The sequence below is a fragment of the Orycteropus afer genome, unplaced genomic scaffold (genome assembly GCF_000298275.1).
Source record: "Orycteropus afer afer isolate SDZICR_OR568_19922 unplaced genomic scaffold, OryAfe1.0 scaffold00003, whole genome shotgun sequence".
NCBI classification, from domain to species: Eukaryota; Metazoa; Chordata; class Mammalia; order Tubulidentata; family Orycteropodidae; genus Orycteropus; species Orycteropus afer.
Window position 1 is genome coordinate 32,030,184 of NW_006921590.1, and position 25,727 is coordinate 32,055,910.

Consider the following 25,727-nt stretch of genomic DNA (forward strand, 5'->3'; position numbering starts at 1 on the left):
AAGCCAAACACATTCTTGCCTCAGGGCCTTTGCACATGCTGGTCCTTGGCCTGGAACACTCCCTCCAGATATTTGCTTGGTTCTTTGTCTCAACACATTCAGGTCCCTGTCCAAATGGCCTCAATCAAGAGATCCCCTTCACTGTCCTATCACTCTGTCTCTCCTTGTTTTGCTTTGTTTATCCTCAGTCTTAGCATTGCCTCCACACACAAAAAAAAAAACCTCACTGCTGTTGAGTTGATTCTAACTCATAGTGGCCCCCATTGAGTGTCCAAGGCTATAAATCTTTATGGAAGCAGACTGCCTCATCTTTCTTCTCCAGAGCTGCTGGTGTGTTTGAACCACCAAACTTTTAGTTAGCAGCTAAATAAATGCCTTAACCACTACACCACCAGAGTTCTCTTTAGCATTGTCTGGAGTTATATGATTATTTACTTATTGAAGGATCATCTGATTCTCTCACTAGAATATAAGCTCCATGAGGGCAAGAGTTTTACCTGTTTCATTGCATTTGTATTAATTATTGTAACGTAATAATTAATAAAAGTCTGACTACATGATAGGCTCTGTTCTAACCTTTTACTTGGATTATGTCATCCCTTATCCTTTACAACACTCCTGTGGGTTGCAGTGATTGTCATTCTGATTTTATCAGTTAGCAAACTGAAGCTTAGTGAGGTTATGACAAATCCAGCATTGAACTGAGCTCTGTCTGAAACTGAAGAGCTGTGACTTCCTGTCCCTAGTGAGCTGCTCCTAGCATTCACTTAAAACTAATTCCAAAGTTGATATAAAAGTGTTCCTGGAAACATTGTGCTCACATGACTGTTAGGAAAAGCAGAACAATATGATTACCCCCAGATTTCAACACCCTCTCCTCATTGCCCCAGGGGCAACTTGATTTCCCCAAAGGGAAAGTTGAACTTAGCCCAAGGAGTACCACAGCTACAAATTGCTGCTAGAAAGAATAAAATGAGACTGTGCATTTTGAAGAGAGGCTCCAGAGTGACTGAGCTTGCAGTGGGACAAACACTAATCAGCTTTCTAGCCCCTCATGCCTCAGGCCACCCACACAACTCCATTTTTGGAAGGAATATCTCAAAACCTCAGATACCATCACTGTCATACTGAGTAGACAGTGTTCCAAATGTCTAGTGCTCATAACTCACAAATTGTAGGTAACAATTGGTCTGCTTTGTTTTAAAGATCACAGACCCCTCAGCCTTACGCTGTTGAGAGGATGATGCCTTGCCAGTTAGCCCATTTTGATGCCACAGCTTCCCACCAGATGCCCAATAACTTATTCCTAGTTTCCCAATATGACCTCAGTTAGCACCACCCACCACCATGATAAAACATGACAACCACTGACTGCTACCACTGACCCCTATTATTGTACTGGACAGAAACTTTAGGATCTCCTCCACTGTCAGCAAGAGTACCTCAGAGAAAAGGCTGGGAAGCACACAAGCTCATGTCCCTCTCCAAGGTCCTGAGCCAACACGGTGGACCACATTACAGCCAGTTCCTCTAGGTTACTGGTCATACTTTTTCAACCTCTCCCAGGAATTCTGCACCTCAGGGAATGGTAGAAGAGGCATCAGTGTAATACTTAGGAGGGAGGTAGAAAGAGAGTTGAACTTAGCCTGGAGAATATCATAACTACAAATGACTGCTACAAAAAATAAAGAGAGGTGGTTTTGTTTGTTAGTTTTCTTTTTTGATAGTGTGTTCGAATAACCAACTACCAAAGAAACAACTGAACATGACACTAATTTCCCATTTTGTTCCTAATTCTGCTACATTTTGTACAGTTCTCATTTTTGGCTATATTCCCCTCCAGCCCATCTAGCTTTCCAGCCCCATATACTGTATTTAGGACAACTTCATGCCAACCATCCTGAATTTGGTTTCCTGCATTTTGGCCCACATAAAAGACTCCTTCAGACCTCCACAGCCCCTATATCAATGTCCACCTCTCCTCCTTGACTCTTTTCTGTCTCCCCATAACATTTCAAAGACCTGCCTACCTTGTCTAGCAAGCCTTCCAATCACTTGGGCACGATTCCTTTAAGTAGCTATGTTACTATGTGAAATGAGTAAAGAGATGTTCTGGCAAAAGCCTTATTTTGGTGAGCCAGTCCTGGGCCACCACCCCACCCATGTCTTCCTGGCCCCTCACAGCACCTTTTCCCCCAGTGTCAATTTCTTGTCCCCCTTCTCTATTTTCTCTTAAGCCTCAGTCTGTATTGAATCATACAATCATTTTTCCACACTACAATCTTCACTCTTCTCAGCCATGAGAACATTATATTGTTACATTTTCTTGACTTATGATACTCAGGAGTCTTGAATAGCAAATGTCCTTCCTGGCCCATTCCCAGACCCTATCTCACCTCTTTCTCCTAAAGGGAGGCTGAGTAGAAGACATAATGTACTCTAGATGTAGAGGAAGCATTTCCTTGCTTTTAGGTACAGAACATAGCACTAGCAGGTTAATTTCAGAGTCATGTTAAAGGGAAAGGACAAACAAGACCAGATCCATGTCAAAGCTAGACCGTCTCTTGGGAAGAAGAGACACAGGTGCACACTGAGGTCATGGGCTCAGGAGGTAATAAGAGGATGTGGGTGGAACTTCACAGAACTGGACCCATTCTTGGGACACAAATTTATGCACAACACCATAGCTCTACCCCTTTCTCGGTGTGATTTCAGGGGCTAAGTTGTCTGGAGAGTACAGATTGGGGAAGACAGCCTCCAAGGTACTTCTTTTCAAATGTAGCTCCAACTTATGGGCAAGACCCAAGACATCATCTCTCAATATATTAGTCTGCACTGATCTTACCTTTTGCCAAATATTTGTAAACTGTATGTCTCTATCATTCACTTTTGATCCTTAACTATACAGATTCACAGTTCCCACAACTCCATGAGTATGGGGTCTTGACTCACTAACACACATGTGGATCTTCAACATCATTAACTGTAACTTCCATATCTTCATTGCTCTCAAAGTGTTCTGCACAGCTTTGGGTTTGAGATCTCCACTCAAAGAAAGAGTGGCTGAATTAGATCAGTCTTAATTAGATGAGCAGTTCAGGGTTCCAGATGATCCAATACTACTAATGATAGCAGCTAATATACACTGAATTCCTCTATGAGTTGGGATCTACTCAATGACAATTTTTTTTCTTTTTTCAGTGTATTAGCCACACAGCTAAACTCCTTGCACATATTATCTTATTAAATCTTCAGAGTAACCATTTTCAGATGAGGAAATTGAGACTTAGAAGTTCACTTTCTTAAGATCCCCCAATTAGAGAATAATTTTTAACTTGGTCCCTTTGAACATGTAGGAAGCTCATTGGTTGGTTTTAGAGGACTATGAACCCCTCGTTGTTGTTGTTATGTTGTTATGTGCCATCGAGTCATCTCTGACTCATAGCTACCCCTCCTTGGGTTTCTGAAGCATATCACTATGGAAGTAGATTGCCCATTCTTCCTTCTGATCAGTGGCTGGTGGATTTGAATGGCCAACCTTCTGGTTAGCAGTCAAGTACCTTAGGTACTACATCACCAGAACTCCCAATGAACCCCTCAGAATCTGCAAAATTGTGTGTGTTCAAGCACACTTTCATTCTCCAAGTGGTCATGCACACAATGGGTGGGACCTAGCTCTGGTGTGAAGCAGAGGAACACAATCCCAGCCTGCAGGTGGGGTCTCCTAGGTCAGTGCAACTTCACCATGGCTGTTACCCTCATCAGCTCCCCTCAGGATGGTGTCCGAGGATGCAAAACCAGTGCAAAGTTGCCTAACACTGTCTGCATGGCCCTTGTACCAGCCTGAAATCCACTTCTAAATTTGGAGACCAGGATGTTGGACTTACTAAGATTCCTGATAAAAGAATTGGCTTTCTGGGCTTACCTGTCTTCAGCAGATTTTCCCTTTGATTACTCAGGAGTGCTCCTATTTCTGGCTTAATGTCTACAAATAAATTCACCCACTCTCTCCTACCCACCCCATCTCTCCATTCTCTAAAAATTCATCTGGCTCAAATTACATTAAGAAGCAGGAGATTTTGTCTCTATATGGCAACACCTGGGCTGGCCCTATGGTTCTTGACAAATCCTTTCTGTTTAACTCCTCAGGGTCCCAATGCTGACTGTGCTCCAGGGAAGCTAAGCCAACCTCTCAGGCACATCCTGGAGGACATTGGAGACCCATCCCTACAATCCAGGACCCACCATGCCCCTCCATCCCAACAAGAAATCACAGCTTGACACTTTTCCTATCCTTTAAAAGGACTGAATTTCTTTGGCCCTTTTAACAGAATGCTTTCATCAGTAGTAACCGTGGCAACAGATCAGAAAGGCTTCAGAAAGCCTGTCTGTATGTAATTAAGAAAAATGAGGAAGTGGACACAAAAGCAAGGAGCTTGGACTGGGAGACTGGTGCTGCACCCGTTGCTGCATTTACTAAGGGCTTTTGCTGATGGAGGCAGCAGATTTTTTTCCTCCTTTTGGCCTCTCTGTCCACTACCCATTTTAATGTTTACATTTGGTTTCTTCTGTTGGTCTCCTTCCTGGGAATGTGCTAAGGGTTCAGATTCTGGACTCCCTGCAGAGGCAGGGCCCCAACCCTAGGACTGAGGCCTGAATGGGCAAGAAAGTGGCCCTAGTACACCTTCCACTAGGAAAACTTATTCAGAGACCAAACCTGCACTTCACTCAAGCCTCAAAGAGGCTGGCCAGCTTGCCTGCAGGAATGTGCCCTTATCATCAGGATGATGAAGTATGGACACCTGGGATCATTATCCTAGCCATCCAGACCCTGGGCCCTGGCTTGCTCAGCCAGAGAAGGCCTCATGGGAAGAGACTGGAGCTCAGCATAGTGAGGATGCCATCTGAGCCTTGATGATGTTTTATTTCATAGCAAGGGGACATTGGTGGTTCAGTGGTAGAGGTTTTGCCTTTCATGTAGGAGACTTGGGTTCCATTCCTGGCCAATGAATCTCATGCACAGCTACCTATGGCCTGTCTGTCAGTGGAGGCTTACATGTTGCTATGAAGCTGAACAGGTTTCAGCAGAGCTTCCAGACTAGGATGGACTAGGAAGAAAAACCTACTTTTGGATCTACTTCCAAAAGCTAATCAATGAAAACCCTATGGATTACAAAGGTCTTATCTGCATATGATCCTGGGGATGGCACAAGACCAGGTGGCATTTGATCCCAGTGTGCACGGGGTCAACAGGAGTCGGAGGCTGACTCGACAGCAGCTAACAATAACAACATCTCTACCTGAAATCATCTCATTTATAGATCTTTGTGTTTAATTCCCACTTGTCACTTCTCTCTCCTGATGTGAGAGAGCAGAATATCATCTGTCTTGTTTTTTTCCTGTGTGCTTAGTGCTTAGAACAATATGCAGAGTATTTAGTAAAGGAATGAATGGTTTAGTAAATGTATGAATGAATGAGATAATGAATAGGGTGACAGTCACCATAGCCCAGACTCAGGTCACCTCCATGATTATGCACCAATACCCACTCTGTGCCCTGTGCACAGGCCTATGCTGGCTGTGAGATAAATGGGATGTAATCCTGCTCTCCAGGCAACCAGTGTGGGAAGACACACAGCAGGCATGTTTGTGCTCTCCTAACTTTCCAAATCTGCTCTCCAGGGAAAGACCCAGAATGTGTGCTGTTCTCTTTGAAAGAAAAGGACTCAGATTTATTCACTCCTAGACTCAACACCTGTGGGACCAGGCACTCATTCCATGCCCTTCAGACATATTTGGTCTGAAATGTTCCCCTGGGTCAGGAGGGGCAAGTTGTTGCTTCATGTAAAGGCTGTTTCTAAATAAACATTTAAAAACCTTCCTGGAACCCCAAAATGATGTTGATAGTTGCTGTTGAGTTGTCTCCAAGTTCCAGGGAGCTTAGGTATAACAGAATGAAATGTTCTGTGGTCCTGTGCCATTTTCACGACCCTCAGTATGTTTAAGTCCATTGTTGTGCCTGTTCTGTCAATCCATCTCATTGAGTTCCCTAATTTATGCCAGCACTCTACTTTACCAGACATGATGTTCTTTTCTAGCAATTGGTCTTTTCTGATGACAGTATCAGACATTTCTCTATTGTGCTCCCAAAAGTTTGCACAACAGAATGATGGATTCTGGGTTGCTGTTGTTGTTTGGTGCTGCAGGTTGATTTTGACTTACAGTGATCCCATGTGACAAAGTAGAACTGCCCCATAGGATTTTTCAGCCTGTAATCTTTACAAGAGCAGATCACTAGGCTTTGCTCCTGCAGTGATGCTATGTTGATTCAAAACACCAGCCTTTTGGTTAGCAGCCAAGCACTTAACTGCTTGCACCATCAATGCTCCTTCAGTTCTGAGTTGTTGTTGTTGTTAGGTGCCATCGAGTCAGACCTGACTCATAACAAACCCTCTTTGGGTTTCCGAGGCAGTATCACTATGGAAGTAGATTGCCCAACCTTCCTTCCGAGGAGTGGCTGGTGGGTTTGAACCGCCAGTCTTCTGGTTAGCAGTCAAGTGCCTTAAGCACTACGCTACCAGAGTCCCCCAATTCTGGGTTAGACATACAGAAATGGGCTTAGAAAAGCCCAGGGGAGGGGAGGGCTTGCCTTTGAGGCTTCTTCCTAATAGAAGTATGAGAATGCTGGATCTTGAAGGATGAACAGGAGTTCATCAAGGAGATAAGCAGGGGAAAGAATTACAGACAGACAAAAGAGCACTATCCAATATGAAGGGTGAGAGTCAAGTGGCCAAGATGAAATCAAGAGCAGCAAGCACACATGGGGAGTTGAATGTCATGGGAAGGAGAGTAAATATTTTGGGGGGTTGAAAGTCAGTGGTCTTTCAGCAGAGGAATGCTATGATCCCATGTGCATTTTAGGACTTACACTCCAGCAGAAGAGAATAGATTAGAGAGATACAACAGCCATGTTGGAGAATTAATTAAGAGGTTTTTTTCCAATAGGACAAGGAAATTGTCAGCAATTTCTGAGGTAGTGGAGTGGGGATATAGGAAAAGGAAAAGATCTGGTGACAAGGAGCTGAAACATTGTGGTGATAAACCATGCACTGAGGGATACAGAAGATGTGACTCTCACTTCCAGGGTCGGGCTGGGGTGCATGGTGTCAAGGGAGATAAGGATAAAATTGTGTTCTCTGGATTTGTCAAGTAGGAAGCCAAAGGAAGAGCACTCTTGGTGGAATTGTGAGAAAGCAGCCGGGCATACTTGGTGGAGCAAGGGGAGAGCAGAGACAGCAAGTTTAGATGCCTCCTTGGAAAAGAGTGCCTGGAGAGTCAAGAAGAGAAGGTGCATAATGCAGAGAGGTGCCAGGTGAAGAGGTATATTGGTTTTAAAATGACTAACTATGTATGTTTAAGTTGAGAAGGTGGAGTAAGGAGAGAGTGTGAAGTTGAAGCTCCAGGGCAAAAGGAGATATAGAAGGAATGAGGAAGAGGTGATCATGCCCCTGACTCAGTATTTTTCTCTGCCCCTCCATCTAGGGCTGTTTCCTAAGTAAGAGCCCCAGGATGTCCTGAAGATACAATAAAATAATGTTTTTAAAGGTTGTAGCACATGCCTGTTCAGTATCATAGCAACACGCAAGCCTTCACTGGGTGGTGGCGGCACGTGAGGTGCATTGGCTGGGAATCGAGCACAGGTCTCCTCATGGAAGGTGAGAAGTCTCCCACAGAACCTCCATGGCTCTCAGTGGAGCTTCCAGACTATGGTAGACTAGAAAGAATGGTCTGGCAATCTACTTCTGAAAATCAGCCAATGAAAGCCCTATAGATTGCAATAATGGAATCCACAGCTGATTATGGAGATGGGGCATAACCAGGAAGCATTTCATTCCAATGTGCATGAGGTCACCATGAGTTGGGGGCTGTGGTGGTTACATTCGAGTGTCAACTTGGCTGGGCCTGGTTGAGCAGCTGGGCAGCTGAATGTAGTTATTCCCCACAGTGAGACTGGTAACTAACTCCATGGTGGAATCTATTGGAGCAGCTGAGTAGCTGCTTTGGGTATGTGATCTGCTTCCTGTATATAAGGAGAAGCCTTGGGGAATGGTCTCCAACTTATGCCATGCTTGAACCCTACATGTAGCCATGTCATTGTTCAGCAGCCTGCCATGCTCTGACTATCCTGGGACTTCCAATAGACTTGAATTAATGGCTGGCTGTGTGGTTTGGTAACATCGGGACTGTGCCATTTTATTTGTCAACCTTGGGCTTGTTAGCCTCAGCAGCCAGTAGCTGCCTGAGTGAGGATATGCCTCTAGCTTCAGTGGTCCGGGAGCAGGAGGCAGAGCTGAAGTCCAAGGTCGAGGGGCTTTCACACAGCCCCTAGAGCCTGGCACTTTGAACTCAGACTTCTAGCCTCCCGAACTATAAGAGAATAAACTCCTGTTTGTTCAAGCCATCTCGTTTGTGGTATATTCTTGTCAGAGCAGCACTAAGTAACCAGAACAGGAGCCAAATTGACAGCAGCTAACAACAACAACCCCATGCCTAGCATATAGCAAGTACCCAATGTATGTATGTGCCAGGAGCCTGAAAAGCAATGGCCTGTGGGTGATACAAGGCTTTCTTCTGCAAAAATGAAAAAGGTGGCCATGTTGTTGGCTGCTTTGAGCTCATGGTTGGAGTCTCACCAGTCTGAAGCAAACAGACATGTCCAAGACAGGCATTGAACAATATGAACATCAATGAATTATGTGGTATGTGGTGTGCCTGGCCCAGCCCAGTAAGAGCTCACCTGGGACAGCACCTGACTGCCCTCCCACTACTCACTGTAGGCTGCTTTGAAGAGATTGATGTCTACACCTGGGCAGATGGGTGGGGAATTCTTGAATGCTGTTGCAAGACTTCAGTAAAAATGTTTTATGAATTCTGCCTCATCATAAGTGTGCATGAAAGTTGTGCTTTAGCTCAGACCTAATGGACTTTATATAGTACAGTACTGATTTTCTTTCATGTTTTAATAGAATCCGATTTAGTATTTGCTTTCTGCTCTGGCTGCTTGCTGTTGACTGATTCAACACAGAATCCTTCCCTGGTGCCCCTCGACCTTGTTGTTATTCCCTCATTTTGTGTGTTGGCATTTGATTCCTGTCTCCAGCATGAATCACTTTACACATGTCCTCGTTCAGCTGGCGACTGTCACGTGCATGAATTCTGAATGCATTACTATCTGGAGCTGCTGCTCCTGCAAACCCGCCATTTGAAGGGGGGCTTCTGGGAAGGATTTATTTCCATCAGTCACACATCAAGGATATGCAAGGTTTAGATATGAAAACCTGAGGCTCTGATCTGCTCTGTGCTTGGGCAGGAGGGTCTTGGACTTAATGTCAAAATGCCCAGCACTGTGGCCATGAATTCAGCAACATTTTAGCCTCCTAAGAAAGATCAGGCTTTGTATAGTTTCACAATGAAGCATTTCAACCTTTGCGTATTGGGGACAGTAGCCATAGGCAGCAATGTGCAGATAGAAGAGGCTGCACTGCTTGAGACCTGTGGTCCTGGCTGGTTTGTAGGAGAGGAAGAGTCTGTTCAGAGCAGTCAGTCTGCTCACATTTCCTGTTGTCCTAGGGCATGTAAAGCCCCTGCATAGAGTTGACTGCTAACATTTAGAGTAACATATAAATGTAAGCCTGGGGTTGGGGATAGCTTTTCCCTTAGTAAAAAATAAAAAAAAAAAATATATATATATATATTGTCATTGAGTTGATTCTGACTCATGGCAACCCCATGTATCACAGGGTAGAACTGCTGCATAGAGTTTTCTTCTGTGATCTTTATGGAAGCAAATTGTTAAGCCTTTCTTTCGCAGCACCACTGGGTAGATTCAAACTGCCAACCTTGAGAATTATATTGTTGTGTCTGTGTGTGCCGTCAAGTCGATTCCAACTTATAGCAACCCTATAATATAGCACAGAACTTCCCTATAGGGTTTCCTAGTTCGTAATCTTTACTGAAGCCAATCAATGGACTTTCCTTTTGCAGCACCACTGGGTGGGTTTGGACTGCCGATCTTTAGATTAGCAAGTCAAGCTCAAACCGTTTGCACCACCCAAGGACCTCTTTCCTTTGGTAGGATGTCTTTTAAAAAGAATGAATCTCCCTAACCAGCAGCATGGGGCTATAGTTAAGAATGACTTTGGAAGCAGATAGGTGTGAGTTTCCACACTGACTTCAGTTCTTATGGATCACGTGATCTAGAGCCAGTCTTCTCGCTAAGTTTCAGTTTCCTTTTCTGTGAAATTGAGTGAATAATTGCATCTTCTAGATAGAATTCTTGGGGGATTAAATGAAGTAATGCATAGGAAGCAGTTAGCAGAGTGTCTGGAACACACCCCAATGCACATCTCATGTCATGGGCTCCAATACGGTGGCTACATGAACCTCTCACACCCCATTCTGCTTCTTGTCTTTATGCACTGAAGCTGTTGCAATGTGAATATTCATCTATCCATGTGCTCTGACAGCCCGACTTACAGAGAAACACCCCGCTACTATGCACACATCACATAGACCCAACTTTGTATGAGATTTTGTGCATATGCCAGGATATGCTCTCTCTACTATTAGAGAATTTGAGGGGGCATGGGAGTCCAGTAAGGGTCTAGTAACATACAATTTATTTTCTTTCTAGTAGAGGGTTGATTGGACAGTGTGTCTTGGTTCTGAGAACCCAAGGTTCTTCTCAGTTTTCCAACCACCAGCCTCTACCCCCTACTCTCCCACCCTTCCCCTGATCCTGCCTTCATGACCATGGGGCCAGAACTGCTTGGTGAATGATCCAAGGCAGGGCCAAGTGTGGATTGTTGTACACTGCACACAGACATCCTCACCCTCATGTCCTCTCCCAGTCTCAGCAGTCATTTCCATTTTCTTTCCTAAGGGATGAGAAGGAGAGAGGCACTGAGGAGAGAGGTGGAAGTTGACTCTCAATCACTTCCAAAGAGCTGGAAGTTTCCATTTATGAGCTGAGGTCAGAATGTAGGGAGAGTAACAGCCAAGGTTTCAGCTTCACTGTGATACTGATGGTGTTAGGGCTTCAAGAACCAAAAGATAGTTGTCCTAGCTGGTCTCTGGAAACACAGAACCATAGGACTCCAGAATGTCACAGGAGCAAGGAACCCTGGAGATCACAGAGACCAGTCCACTCCTGGAGTCCCTGAGTAGCACAAATGGTTAACACACTCAACCACTAACAAAAAGGTTGGTGGCTTGAGTTCCACCAGAGGAGCCTTGGAGGAAAGGTCTGGTGATCGTTTTCCAAAGAATCAGCCATTGAAAACCCTATGGGACACAGTTCCACTCTGACACACATGCGTTGCCATGAGTCCAGATTGACTTCACAGTAGCTGGTTTTTAGTCCACTCCCAGACACCTTAAGGTATTCAGGCATAGACTTATTTTTATTCATTTCATTACTGATTATATAGGGCTTGCTATATGTGGGAATTGTTCTATTTGCTTTGCATATATTTTATCCTATTAAAAATCCTGTGTCATAGTTATTAATATTATCCCTATTTCTTTGATAAAATAACTGAGGCACAGAGAGGTTATGTAACTTTCTTTGGGTAACATAGCTAGTGAGTGGGAGAGCCAAAACTTAAGTCCAACAGCCTGTCTCCAGAGCCCATGCTCTTAACCACTATGCTAGGCTATAACCTGCCCAAGGCCAAACAGCAAAGAGGTTGCAAAGTGAGGATTTGAACTCAAGTCCTTGACACATGTGATTGAAAGCAGGGCAACTGAAAAGGGGGCTTGGTACAGGTTGTCATATCTGCACACCATTTTTTAATTTTTTTAATCTCCGTAGAGTAGGTTGGTGCATCTCCCTGAGTTGGGTGTTCTGCATGTAAGTCTTGCTACATTTGGCTGAGGGCCAGTCCTTGGGAGGGAGTCCTATCCAAGACCCAAAGGGTATCCCAGGGCCATAGTCTTAGGGGTCCCAACAGACTTCATATGACTGGTAATTCTGGTCATTATTGTGTTTTTTAATTTTGTTCCACATTTTTCCTCCCACTCTATCCAAGATCTCCAGTTTTGATCCCTCCCCAAGTGGTTGGCATTGATAGCTGGCCACCATCAAGTTCTTCTGGTCTTCAGGTCCATGATATCCTTGGGCTAATTGTTTCCTAATGTCCTTGGTTTTCTTCACTCTTCTTTGCTCCAGATGAGAGGAGACCATTAGTTGTATCTTAGATGGCCACTAGAAAGCTTTTAAGACCCCCGTTGCTACTTACCAAAGTAGGTTGTGGAACAAGATTGTTATGTACTATGTTGTGCCAATTGAGCCTGGTATCCCCCTTTACCATGGTTCTGAGTCAGCAGGCCCAATGATTCTCTCTCCCAAGGAGTTTAATTGTCTCTGAGGGATTACTCCAACTCTGTCTTCTGGTACTTCTGTAATGATTGTGATTATTTTGTATCGCTAGTATCTATGCAATGTTATCTTCAGCTAAATCTAAGGTTGTTGTTGTTGTTGTTGTTATGTGCCGTCGAGTCGGCCCCGACTCATAGTGACCCCTCCTTGGGTTTCCGAGGCAGTATCACTACGGAAGTAGGATTGCCCAACCTTCCTTCCGAGGAGTGGCTGGTGGGTTTGAACCGCCAGCCGTCTGGTTAGCAGGCAAGTGTCTTAGCCACTATGCTACCAGAGCTCCCAAATCTAAGGTACATTCCAGTTTGCCACCCCCATCTGATCTTCTCAGCTGTCCATTTTTTTTTTTCTTGGAATGGATAGGAACATGGAGATGTGGGGGTGAGGGAGGGAGGTGATGAGTGCACGTGTTCAGGGTGGGAATGCACCAAGGGCAGACAGAGAGTTCCTGGACAAGGAAGCTTCTGCCCAGGCTCACTGGACCCTCCTTTATCTCCTAACAGGCGTTGCCACCCCCATCTGATCTTCTCAGCTGTCCATTTTTTTTTTCTTGGAATGGATAGGAACATGGAGATGTGGGGGTGAGGGAGGGAGGTGATGAGTGCACGTGTTCAGGGTGGGAATGCACCAAGGGCAGACAGAGAGTTCCTGGACAAGGAAGCTTCTGCCCAGGCTCACTGGACCCTCCTTTATCTCCTAACAGGCGTCCCATCAGGTCCCCGCAATGTTATCTCCATCGTCAATGAGACGTCCATCATTCTGGAGTGGCATCCTCCACGGGAGACAGGTGGGCGGGATGATGTGACCTACAACATCATCTGCAAAAAGTGCCGGGCAGACCGCCGGAGCTGCTCCCGCTGTGACGACAATGTGGAGTTTGTGCCCAGGCAGCTGGGCCTGACCCAGTGCAGGGTCTCCATCAGCAGCCTGTGGGCCCATACCCCCTACACCTTCGACATCCAGGCTGTCAACGGAGTCTCCAGCAAGAGTCCCTTCCCCCCACAGCATGTCTCTGTCAACATCACCACAAACCAAGCTGGTGAGTCTGAAGGCTCTGTGCACTTTCTGTCTATATGTGTGGCTGCGTTTTTGTCCATCTCTGTGCAGAAACAAAGCTGCAGCCAGCCCTATCCCAGCATGCCCTCAGGCTTCCTCAAAGGAGTACAGGGTCAAGGGATGAGCATTTGCTGTCATGGAGAAGGCAGGTGTAGTGTTTCACCTTTGAGAGTAAGCTTGAGTTAGGTGGGAACAGTATTTCTTGGACCCAGAACAAAAGCAAAGACATATATCCAAGCCAGAGTAGAACCCAGTGCTCTTCATGCAGCTAGGAATCCACAAATGCTGTTGGAAGGATGGGTGGAGGGATGGATATAGATGGACAGGTGGATTGATAGAAGGATGGATAGATGCAGGTGTAGAAGCACTGCAAGTCCTTGAGAACAGAAACACAAATGCTGCTTTAGTAGAAAACCCAATGATAGAAACTTCCCAGAAATCATATGATAAAGTCAGTATTACCCTCATGGATTATTTTTCAATTAAACCCATGTAATTCAGGAACACATTCTCTTTTATAGCATGCTCAGACAAGTGTTACACTGTTATAGAGACCTCAGATAGGTGGCAATTGATCACTTTTGATAGCCTGTGCATCTCTGTGACATGCACATCTCAGAACACATTTTCCATTTTCCTCTTTTCTCTTTATTTCAGTATCCCTTACTCTTCCGATCCTTTCTCTTTATTACTTTTTACACCTCTTACAACAAACTGTTTTTTATATCTACTTAAGTAGTCCATTCATGCACTCCCTCCCTCATTTATCTCTTCATTCATTCATTATTAAGAAACAGTAACTTAGCATCTACTGTGTGCCAAGCTGTGGAGTAGACATTGTGAAGGATACAATGAGCTAGAACACCATTGTTTCTCCCAAGAAACTCATTAACTGAAGAATTTACAAGACATAAAGTACAAACATATAAGACAGAGTATTCTAAGCACTGTATGCAGTAAATATCAAAGGAGTTCAAGAAATGAGCAATCTCTCCCCTGGGGTGGCCTTGCAAGATTGCAGAGGGGATGTGACATGTTGTCTATCAGCAGTGAGGGTAACATGCAATGGACCATGATCTTATTTGGAATTATGGATTTTTTTTCAATCAACAGATTCTAAACAGACAGCTTGTTAGTGGAACAGCGGCAGCTGAGCAGCTCTTTGCTCTCTTTTCCTTGGTGACTCTTCTCATTGTTGACCTCCTCTTTCCTATTCTCCCTTTTCTACTCCTCAACCTACCTATCCTCAGACTCCTCCTGCTTCTTTTAATACCAGACATCTTTGATGGCAGATGATTCTTGGGTTTAAGCTGTCAGAACTGAGAAGAGAAAAAGGTGTTGTCGGAGAGCATGGCTGTCCAGATGGCTGCGTTGTTGCTGTGAGCGTGTGTGTGTTCCTGTGTGCATGTTTGTATGTATGTGTATGGTCACGTGTTTACATGCATACGTGTGTAGTGAGAAAATAAGAGTGGAAATGTAGAAGCCTCCAGCTGGTGACCACAGCCTGGTGCCATGGAGACAAAGGCTGTGACAGTCTGTCTTGCCCAAAGAAAGGAGAATGGTAATTTCTGCATTATAGTATGCATGTAACATGTGCAGCCTTTGTTAGCAGTGTTTCCCTTGGAGTGTTTAAGGCAGAAAACTGGATGAAATATTTTAGTGCCCCAGCTTCTGGGAATAACAATTCTGCCAGGCTGTTATGTTACATTGGGCTTGGCTGTCTTTTCTCTCTCTCTAAGCATGTGCTAACAAACCTGCCACTTATATTGGTTTGCTTTTATTTCTGCCCCTCCCTTTCCTTACCCTATTATTCCCAAACCTGCCAATCTGCTTGTCTTGCCATCTGCACCTTACCCAGGCTGCAGCAGGGCTGAGGGACCAGGCCTCAGGCAAGGGCCCCTATGTTGCCAGCACCCAAATATTTATTTTTAACCTCACCTTTTTGCTCTTCCATGAACACATTTCTTCCACCATTTGTTCTCCCCAGCTGATAGTCCTTTTAGTCATAATCTTCCCTGACTTTGTATTGTCATCTTTCAATTTATGATTTCTCTGTTGGAATTCTCAGATGTTGGTGTCTAAAAGTTTACCATCAGTGAGCCAAGCTTGCAACTGCTTCTTGGTGGCACATGGCTGTTATACAACAAATATTCAGTTGACAATTTGTTCTTAACTCTGGGCTTTGTAGCTCTGAGGGCCATGATGCTATCACACAGGTTTGGTAAATCCACATGTGAGTGCAAATTATTTTCAACCAACAATTTAGAAACATGAGCATATGCTTCACTGTTTATGAAATATGGGGGAGAGTCAATTGCGGTCATCATGACGATCTTAATGACTCAGATTCCTTAAAGATGAGGTGGATGAACCCAGGTATCACCAATAAGTCATGACATGTCTGTTTTCTTCCCAGGATGTCCCTAACTCTTCTACTCTGGGTAAGATACAGGTCAACCTCCTTCCTCCAACTTGACTGCCATGAGCTGACCTCTGTCAGTACCCGTGGCCATCACTCTCCTACTGTTTGAATTATGAGTAGGGTAAATGTCAGGGAAAGAATTTTACCAAGAGCTTATCCTGAAATCAATCAGTAAGTTAATCAATAAATGTTTATTTGCTGTGTTCCTACTCTGTGCCTTGAACTACCCAAATCTGTGAAATGGCTGGGGACTATTGGGTGGGTCCTGATTGAGGAATCATTGAGTGATATTTATTATAGTAACACCTTGCATTTGTGTTTCTTTTGAGTTTACAAAGACTTTTGTAATATGGTGGCTCATTCAATCTCCATAATCACCCTATGCCTTGAATACTGTTGTTCTCAGTTTTCAGATAAAGAAGCAGAGGCTTAGAGGAGTTTCGAGAATCTTAGATTCAAGGAGGATCAGCAGAACTATGCCTCTGCCTTCCCATATCCTGCCCTGGATTCCCATTTTATAGCCTTTGAGCAAGAAGGGACATTTGAACAGAGCCAACCAATGCCATCCTCCTGCAAGGAGGGGACAACTGTATGCAGCCTCTGTTACCGTTCCACAGTTTGCATTGACACTGAACTGAGCCATAAAAGGCTTTTCCATACCTCTGAGTTGAGATGGGGAGATGGATATGTGTATAGCTGGTGAAGGGTGCAAGTAGTCTCTAAGCAGAATGGATTCTAACAAAGGCTGTGAAAGTCACATGAAAGACAGGATTGGACAGTCTGGCTATCTAGTAGTTTTGGACTTGATCTGCAGCCTGATGCATATGGATATCAGATTCTACCCTGGAAGACTGCTCAGTGTTGTGGGCTGGTTCCTGCTTTGTTTAGGAGCTATGGACCACACCTGTGGCTGGGTGTGCAATTCTTACTGTGCAGCAAGACAAGATTGTCATGCTCTTCTTTCTCAGGTCTTTTCCCAGACACGCCACACTGATGCTATCTCATGTTGCTCTTGTGAACCCTGCCCAACGAATACAGGCAGCAATTCTTAGTGTATCTGGGTACCCAACAAAAAGGGCTATGATTAACATCAGTCCATCAGAGAAAGTCACCAATAGACTTTTCTTGATCCCAATGGTTGTGATTTAAGAAGATACCACAGAAACTTGTGTAATCATGATTTTAGTCATTGAGGACACAGTGGGTACAGTTCTGAACTGAGATGTTAGCATGACTGATAGGACCACAAAGAGCCTGTTGAGTCCTGAGATTCAGAGAGCCTCCATATTCTTCCATCACAACCCCAGTCATATAGGCACGATACTCAAGGATCTTGTACCTTGAAGAATGTCAGAACTGCTCCTCGTCTAGTCTTTAGACAAGAGCAAAGAGCTACCATTTTTGAGCACTCCCAATGTACCAAACCTCTGCCAAGTTCTTTATGGAGATGAGGTGACTATGTTGAAGAAACTAGGGTCAGAATGTTTTCACAATTTCCTCAGCATCTGATAGCTAGTAAATGACTGATCTGGGTTTCAAACTCAGATTTGTAGCCATTTTATCCTCAGCCTCATCAAAAATCACATTATGGTGGGTGGTGTGAGTTGTAAGCTCTCTCTAAGCTGTTGCCACATAGCAGGGCCACTTTAGCTGTCAGGAAAAAAATGTCCATCATCTTTAATCAGGGTTGGTCATGAATTATGCAAGTTCAGATTTACGTGAGGTCTTTAGGGAGGCATCCTTGCACTGAATACAGCTTCCCTGAGTTTAAAATAGACCAGATAAGGTGGAAGTCTCTCTGTTTCAGTGGCCAAGCTATCTGCAGAGTGGTTGTTATCCCCACTAACTCCCACAGTCACTCTCTGGTACCTGGTCCCAGATTCAGACTGATGGCTGGATCATCTGGCTGTCAGAGAGAATTAAGTGAATGATAAAGTTTACTTCTCTCTTCTGCCAACTAGACTCTGAGTGTCAGAGTTGGGCAAGGGGGCCTCAGAGGAAATCTTGGAAAAAAGATAAGATGACACAGTTCAGACTAGCATATCTATAAAATCAACTTGTAACAAGATAAAATAAAGCCAGTGAATTTGGCAGCTAGAAACAACAAACTCAAAGAACCATGGAGCCAGGCAGGTAATAGTCAAGAGCAAAGCGGGGTCAGGGGTAAAGCAGTAGGGAGCGGTGTGGGTTACAGGGAACTGAAGAGCACAGAGGCAGCCACTACTCTGCCCCAACAAGTGCTGCCAGCTCTTATAAGCTGAAAATCCAGTTAAAATATTGACAACTAATTAGAAATTTTAAAGCACTTGAAAGCCAAACAAATCCAATTCTGGATTTGGCCTTTTGGCCATGATATGCAACCTCTGGGCCAGAGGGCTAATCTTATTTACCCAAGCCTTAACCATAAGTGTGCTAAGTTGTTCCAGTCTCACTCTGCCATGGGGTAGTTATCCCCCTTTCCTTGATGATGACTCTTGGGCTCATGATGGCTATAGTACAGTGGGAAGCCCTGAGTAAGTTCCCAAATGAAGATTCAAGTCCCTGGCTAATGCAAGCAGTTAAGTACTTGACTACTAACTAAAAGATTGGCAGTTCAAAACTACCCAGTAGTATGTTAGAAGAAAGGTCTGATGATCTGCTTCCAAAAGGTCATAGCCATAAAAACCCGCTGGAGCAAAGCTCTACTCTGCATACATCAGGTCCCATGAGTTGGAATTGACTCTATGGCAACTGGTTTGCTTTTTATTTTTTCCACTCCTCACTAGCTAGATGACTAATGCAAGTTCATTTAACTACTGTGACTTCTCATTTCTTACCTGTAAAATGGGAGTGGTGATACCTGCTTCCTAGTGCTGTTGTGGCTAAGACACTTGTCTGCTAACCAGACGGCTGGCGGTTCAAATCCACCAGCCACTCCTCGGAAGGAAGGTTGGGCAATCCTACTTCCGTAGTGATACTGCCTCGGAAACCCAAGAAGGGGTCGCTATGAGTCGGGGCTGACTCGACGGCACATAACAACATAACAGTGCTGTTGTGGTGAGCCAATGAAACAGTGGATGGAACATTGTTCTCTGAACCATGCTATGGAATGGGGGATTAGTATCATTTCTGAGAATATGTCCTGAGCTGGAGAACGTTTTGTTGGACTTTTCCTTCTTAGGCTATTTGGGGCTGATGGCATCTATATCAGATCAGTAACAGACAATGGTTTGTCCATTTGCACTAGGAGGAGCAGGCATCAAGAAGGATGGCAGAGTTTGTGTCCCAATGAGTTAAAGATGCAGGTGGGACTGGAGCCCAGAACCTGCCTACCTGGCACAGAGTGATCCTGCCACTCAGAAGAGCCCATCTGTCTTTCCTCATCATACTGTTGGAATAGCAACACTTTCCCCTTTACTTTTGTGATCCCATCAGTACTATTTCTATCTTACGTTTATATCACACACAGTTCATGTATGGTCTGCTGTGCCGATTGTATGTGTAATAATAATTGTGGTAGTTATGTGTCAGTGTGGTTAGGCGTGGTTGAGTGGCTGGGTATCTGAATGTAGTTATTCCTCACGATGAGACTGGTAATCAACTCCATGGTGGAATCTACTGTGAGCAGATGAGTAGCTAGCTGCCTTAGGGATGAGGTCTGCTTCCTATACATAAGGAGAAGACTTGGGGAATGGTCTTTAGCTTATGGCATGCTTCAACCCTGCATGAAGCCATGTCATTGTTCAGCAGCCTGCCATGTGGTTTGGTAACATTGAGACTGTGCCTTTTTACTTGTCAACCTTGGGCTTGTCAGTTTCAGCAGCCAGCAGCTGTCTGAGTGAAGAAAAGCCTCTGGCTTTAGTGGGCCAGGAGCAGGAGGCAGAGCTGAAGCCCAAGGCATTCACCCAGCCCCTAGAGTATGGCACTTTGAACTCAGACTTAAAACCTTCAAATTGTAAGAAAATAAACTCCTCCTGTTTGTTCAAGCCATCCCATCTGTGGTATTTCTGTTAGAGCGGCATTAGGTAACCAAAACACTAATATATTCACCATGCCCACAACAGAGACACAATCCATTACTTAATTCAGTTTAAAAAATACTGTGCTATGTGTGCTAATAGGCATAAGACCCTATCGTTTGTCCATTTTTAAGGCATTTTTGAAGTTCATAGACAATTAAAGTCACTCAGATACACTACTTTTCCTACAAAAGAATGATCTAACCTACCAATTCCTCTGACTACTTCACCTAATTTGCATTATTCCTTGGTTAAATATAGTATTTGCATGCATAAAGAATAATCTTTGAATATGAAAAAGAATTTTATGATATTGCAATATATTGAGCTCTTTGGAGAAAAAGATATTATGTAAATCTCAAAATTAAATATTAAAACAATATTACACTGCTGCCTGTAAAAATGTAGGATGTTAAGATCCATATGCTGAGACCAGTTCATTTTTAAGGGCTGGTCTCATTGGAAATTAGCAGGCAAAATTCGCTCCAGAGCAGAGGAAAGATTGAGTTGGAACTTTACAAAGATTGGAATGACTTTAAAGAAAACTTTCATTAAAGGTAATAAAGAAAAGTTTAAGAAAAATTTAAGTAGATGAAATTTTCGCTGTTCTTGATTCAATTTCATAGGTCATTTCATTGCTTTCCTCTCATTGTTAATTCTAGAAAGGTTACTGTTACTGTTTCTTGAGTCCTAACATTGAGAAGGAATTTCCAAGTGACCTCTGAGAGATCCCAGACATTTGCAAGCAGCTTCGGATGCTGCCATGACTGAGATTGGGGTTCCACCCTCAGCAGCCTTGGGGTTTTCCACTAGATGATGAGCTCTGCAGAGGATCAGGCCTTCTTAGCAACCACCAGCTTCATGAGAAAAGCACGTTCTCACTCAAAACTCACTGCCGTTGAGTCGGATCTGACTCATAATGACCTCTCCTTGGGTTTCTGAGGCAGTATCACTATGGAAGTAGATTGCCCAATCTTCCTTCCGAGGAGTGGTTGGTGGATTTGAACCGCCAGCCTTCTGGTTAGCAGTTAAATGCCTTAGGCACTATGCTACTAGAGCTCCCAGAGAAGCACACAGTGCCAAGCAAAAAGAGCCTTGATAAATATTTTCTTGTTGTCCTTAGTCCCTACACATGACTTTTAGTATATATATGTGTTTTGGGGCAGTATTAGTTCAGTGGTAGAATTCTTGCCCTCCTACTGGAGACCAGGGTTCCGTTCCCAGCCAGTGCACCTCATACACAGCCACCCCCCATCTTGTCAGTGGAGGCTTGCATGTTGCTATGATGCTGACAGGGGTTCAGTGGAGCCTGGCAATCTACTTCCAAAAGTCAGCCAAAGAAATCTCTATGGATCACAACAGTCTGATTCTCCACCAATCATGGCCATGGTGCAGGACTGGGCAGCTTTTCATTCCATTGTGCATGGGGTCACCAAGAGCTAAATCAGTGGCAGCTAACAACAACAGTTTAGCATCAGGTAGGTGTGTGGTGATCAGATTGTGTTCTGGTGGTCTACAGGCCGCATCCTCAATCCCTCTCAGGTCGGCTCAGTGATCAGATGTCTTCTTACTCTCTGGCTCCAGGGAGGGACATGTAATGGAATGATCCTTAAGATGATACTCAGAGGAACACATTGAAACTCAGCCACCCTTAAAAATGTTTGTTTAAGCACATTAACTTTGGAAATATATTCATTCATTCAATGCAGTCTTTACACATGCTCAATCATTAGTCCCTGCTTTTGCGGGCTGGCATTCATTCACTATTCAACAAATACTTCCTGAGGCCTCCATTGCCACCCACTGTTGCAGGCACCAGGAACACAGCATCAAACAGAACAGACAAAAACCTGAGCCCTTGAGAGCTTCACAGCACTCATCCCAAGAGTGGGATCCAGAGACCCAGAAAAGTCACTGAGTGAGCTGGTGGCTGAGCTGAGAAGAGACTCAAGGTGTCCAGGCACAATGCTATGCTCTTGGTACCACCTTGTGCAGTTGTGACAACTCTCACTTTCTAAAAATTAAGCTGTGGCCACATGAAGTTGCTAGAGGGCATTTCAATTTGGGGTGGGTGTTGTGAGTAGGGAATTTTTATTATTCACTAACTGACCAGTTTGAACTTCCTGTGGATGGACATCACCTATTGGGCCACACAGTGGTTGGATGTGAGAGTGTACCTGTGCCAGGACCTCAGCAATGGCCAATGATGCTGCTCACAGCTCGAGAGGCAGCTGAGAACATCCTCCCCACATCGCTGCTGGGATGGCTGGAGTGCCCTGTGGGACCTAGGGAGCTGTTTGCTCATTTTGGGCCAGGTACTCCAAATAAGTGGCTTGTTAAGGACTGCTGGAAGTGAGATTATAGTAAGTCCTTTACTCTGTTCAGTGTCCAAATAAAATTGTTACAACTGTCACTACACAGAGAACATCCAGTTGAATTATATTGTTGTTATGTGCCGTGGAGTTGGACCCAACTCATAGCAACCCCTCCTTGGGTTTCTGAGGTGGTATCACTATGGAAGTAGATTGCTCAACCTTCCTTCCGAGGAGTGGCTGGTAGGTTTGAACCACCAGCCTTCGGGTTAGCAGTCAAGTGAGCAGTCAGGTGCCTTAGAATTATAAGGTAGTTGCTATTCACCTTGTGTCCTTGACTAAAGAGGGTGGAAGAGAGGAAGGGTCCTGGTGATCTGTCCACACCACACTTGTTTGTTTGGCCAGCTCAGTGAGCAGACTGTCATTGTCAGGAGAGCATACCCCATATCCATCTTATTGGCTATTGTACCCCAGTGCCAACCTAGGTGCCTGAGACATTAGAAAGCACTCAATGAATGTCCACTGCATAAGGTCACAAACTATTGAATAAATGCATGAATTAATGTGTGGCTTTAATCTCAGCCATCAATAAATGGTGCAGCTCTCTCTGTGGTCTTTCCTTCATTAGGCAGATTTAGGTATGGGGTCATAAATGGAGTTGAGCCCTTTACATCCTCCCAGATGTTGGTGAGATCTGGGCTTTCCTGGGTGCACTATCCTCCAAAGCATGGCCCTGTAGGAGATGCTCTGCCATGACCTGGCTTCCGCCCTCCACCAGAAGCAGGGACCCAGCTGCTTGAGCAAGCACGGTTGGGGGTGATTGGGTGGCATTCCAGCACTGTTGTGTGTCCACCTGCACACCAACACTGTGCCTATCATTTTCACAGCACCATCCATGTTAAACAGGCAGGAGCACCAGGGGTTTTTGAATGCAGCAATTAACAAAACAGTAATCAAGCTAAGTGTTTAATTTCAGAAAATTAACATCTTCACTGAACGGATGTGAAAGATGGGAGGAAAGAACCACAGTAAGCATGCTGGGTAAATAAAGGCAGTGCTGGACCACAAATATTTTCCAGTGTGAGGGAGACTTTTTGCCAATCTCCCAGGTCTTAGGCTCAGAATCCTTCTGAGAGCCATGCTGCTGGACAACATTAGCCATAGAAGTGAGACCTGGAATTTTAAAATGCTATCTTTTTTGGTTTTGTTTTCTATTTTGGTTTGTCTTTTGTTACTGTTTGTTTTTGAGGGGCAGAGCAAATGCTTTATCCTTCTAGAAGAGCTCAGGGTCTCTAAGAGCCCTATAAGCATATCTTCCCCAAAGAAAACCCTGAGGTGATGTGCGTTGCGTTGTTTTTCTTTAAATTGTATTCATTATAAGACAACACAACAAGGTCTTCTTGTACGTGCGTGAGTTGGTTTTTTTTTTTTTTTTTTGGACACACAAGCCATATCACTCCTGATAGTCTGAAGTGTTCCCTGAGGGAAAGGGCCACTTCTCACTCATCTTGATCACCCATGTACCTAGGGACTGTGCCCTTTGTCCTGGCCATCCTTACATTATGTTCATAGTCTGGGGATGCTTCTTAAGCAAACAGCCTGGTGTTTGTGGAGATGGGTTTGCTTGCAGGGAGGGAAGCTGTGAGGAAATGGGCATATGCAGGGCTGGGGGAAGGCGTGGGGATGGGGAGAACCTCCTCCTGTCTGCATCCTCGTCTGACATCCTGGGTGAAAGTGAGAGCCTTGGATGGAGGGCCAAGAGGGCAGAGAAGGCAGTTTTGCATGGAACACACTGAGGTTTGAGACACAGAAAGCAGCTGTGAGGCTCTGTGACAGGTGCCACACCCAGTGATGGAGGCAAGGCTCTTAGAGATTTGTGTTGAGCCACGTGCTTCTTGAGGAGAACAAGGAAACCATGGTGTCACTACTGTAGGCTTCTCTGGGAGAAGCAACCACACAGCAACCTGGCTTAAGAGCAGCTTCTCTTGAGAGGTCTAAGGAAGCTGATACAAAGAACAAAGAAACCAAAGCAAGAGAATAAGCAGATAATTTGCAAGCATGTAGGAGACATCCCAGGGGCTCCCAGAGGGCCCAGTGGCTGTATTAATAGTAGGCAGTTTCCGTCTGTGATTTGTGGAGATAGGAGTACCCAGGTCGAGGTAGTTGGGTAGTCAGTCTTGTATTTTCTCTATGAGGTGAGAAGTAAGGTTGATTGCTGAGAGTGAAGGGAGAAGGGTGAGGGTTGAAGGTTTGAGGAGAATGGAAAGGATTCAGCAGTGTCCTTGCAGATAATGGTAGATTAAATTGACCAGAGAAATCCAGGACTTCCTGAGAGTTGTGAGAGCTTATTTGAGGTTGGTGATGACTTATTACAAAGCCGCCTGTTTTGTTATGTGGCTGTCTCAGGAGGGTATGGTTGCTGGCAAGTAGAAGCTACTGGAAGAGGATCTTGAGTCTGACCTGAGCTGAGTTTTGCCAGTTGTATGCTATGAAAAAGGAGCCCTGGTGGCACAACGGTTAAGCACTTGGCTACTAACTGAAAGACTGACAATTCAAATCCACCCAGTGGGTACGTGGGCAAAAGGGCTGGTGATCTGTTCCCATAAAGATTACAGCCAAGAAATCCTATGGGGCAGTTCTACTCTGTCACATGGGGTCGCTATGAGTCAAAAATAGACTCAATGTCACCTAAGGACATCAACACACTATAAAAGATAAAGACAACCTGTGCCTTAGGGTTTAAAGAGTATTATCAACCATGCTATTGCATACAAGAACCTAAGCTGGATAAGGATGTGAATAAGGGAGAGGGCTGAAACATTGGGTAAAAGAAGACCAGATAAGACCAAAAAGATGAAGTGGGCTCATGGAGATTGCAGTGAGGAAGCAGAACTTTTGAATTTGTGTTTTTGAAAGTGGAGTAACTTTAGGTGAGGCAAAGTCCAAGTGCACCATGTGAATAACAGACATGGAAGAGTCAAGGAATCCAGTAATCATGAGACCAGGCTGTTGGGTGCATGATCACGTGGACACTGAGGTCACCAACACTATGGCAAGGCTTGGGGTAGAGAGGAGGACTGAGACAGAAGCCAGAGTCTTCATTGGGAGGTGGGAGGAGGAAGGATAGTAGGAGAAAAAATATGATGTTCCCAAGATTTGGGGGCAGTGGTGCAGCTGAAGGGCATTTCACAGCAGGTGCAGAGGGATGGTGAGGGATGGTATGGTATAGGCAATGGAGCAAGGAGGACACAGCCCACAATCTGACCCTGAGGTGTGGGCATTATAAGATCATAGACCTTCACAACATGAGAGAGCTGCAGGGACAGTGGTGTCCTCAAGAAAGAGTCTGCCTTAAGGCAGGTGTGGAGGGAATGCTCTGGGGAGTTTACCAATATTGACTAGCTCTGGTAGCATAGGTACTGAAACAAGGCGGGCTTGTGCTTACTCACTGATCTGCACTGAACACGTTCCCTTGTTACCCTACCGAGAGGGACCAGGTCTTC

At 44.7% G+C, this 25,727-nt stretch overlaps 1 protein-coding gene across 1 annotated transcript in view; it reads left to right on the forward strand.

Annotated features, from left to right (window-relative positions):
- Positions 1-25,727, forward strand: part of EPHB1 (EPH receptor B1) — a 475,286-nt gene that overhangs the window by 284,231 nt on the left and 165,328 nt on the right. Inside the window, exon 5 of the mRNA XM_042780351.1 lies at positions 13,140-13,475. Within this exon, the coding sequence (XP_042636285.1) occupies positions 13,140-13,475 (336 nt within the window). The remainder of the gene's footprint in view (positions 1-13,139; positions 13,476-25,727) is intronic.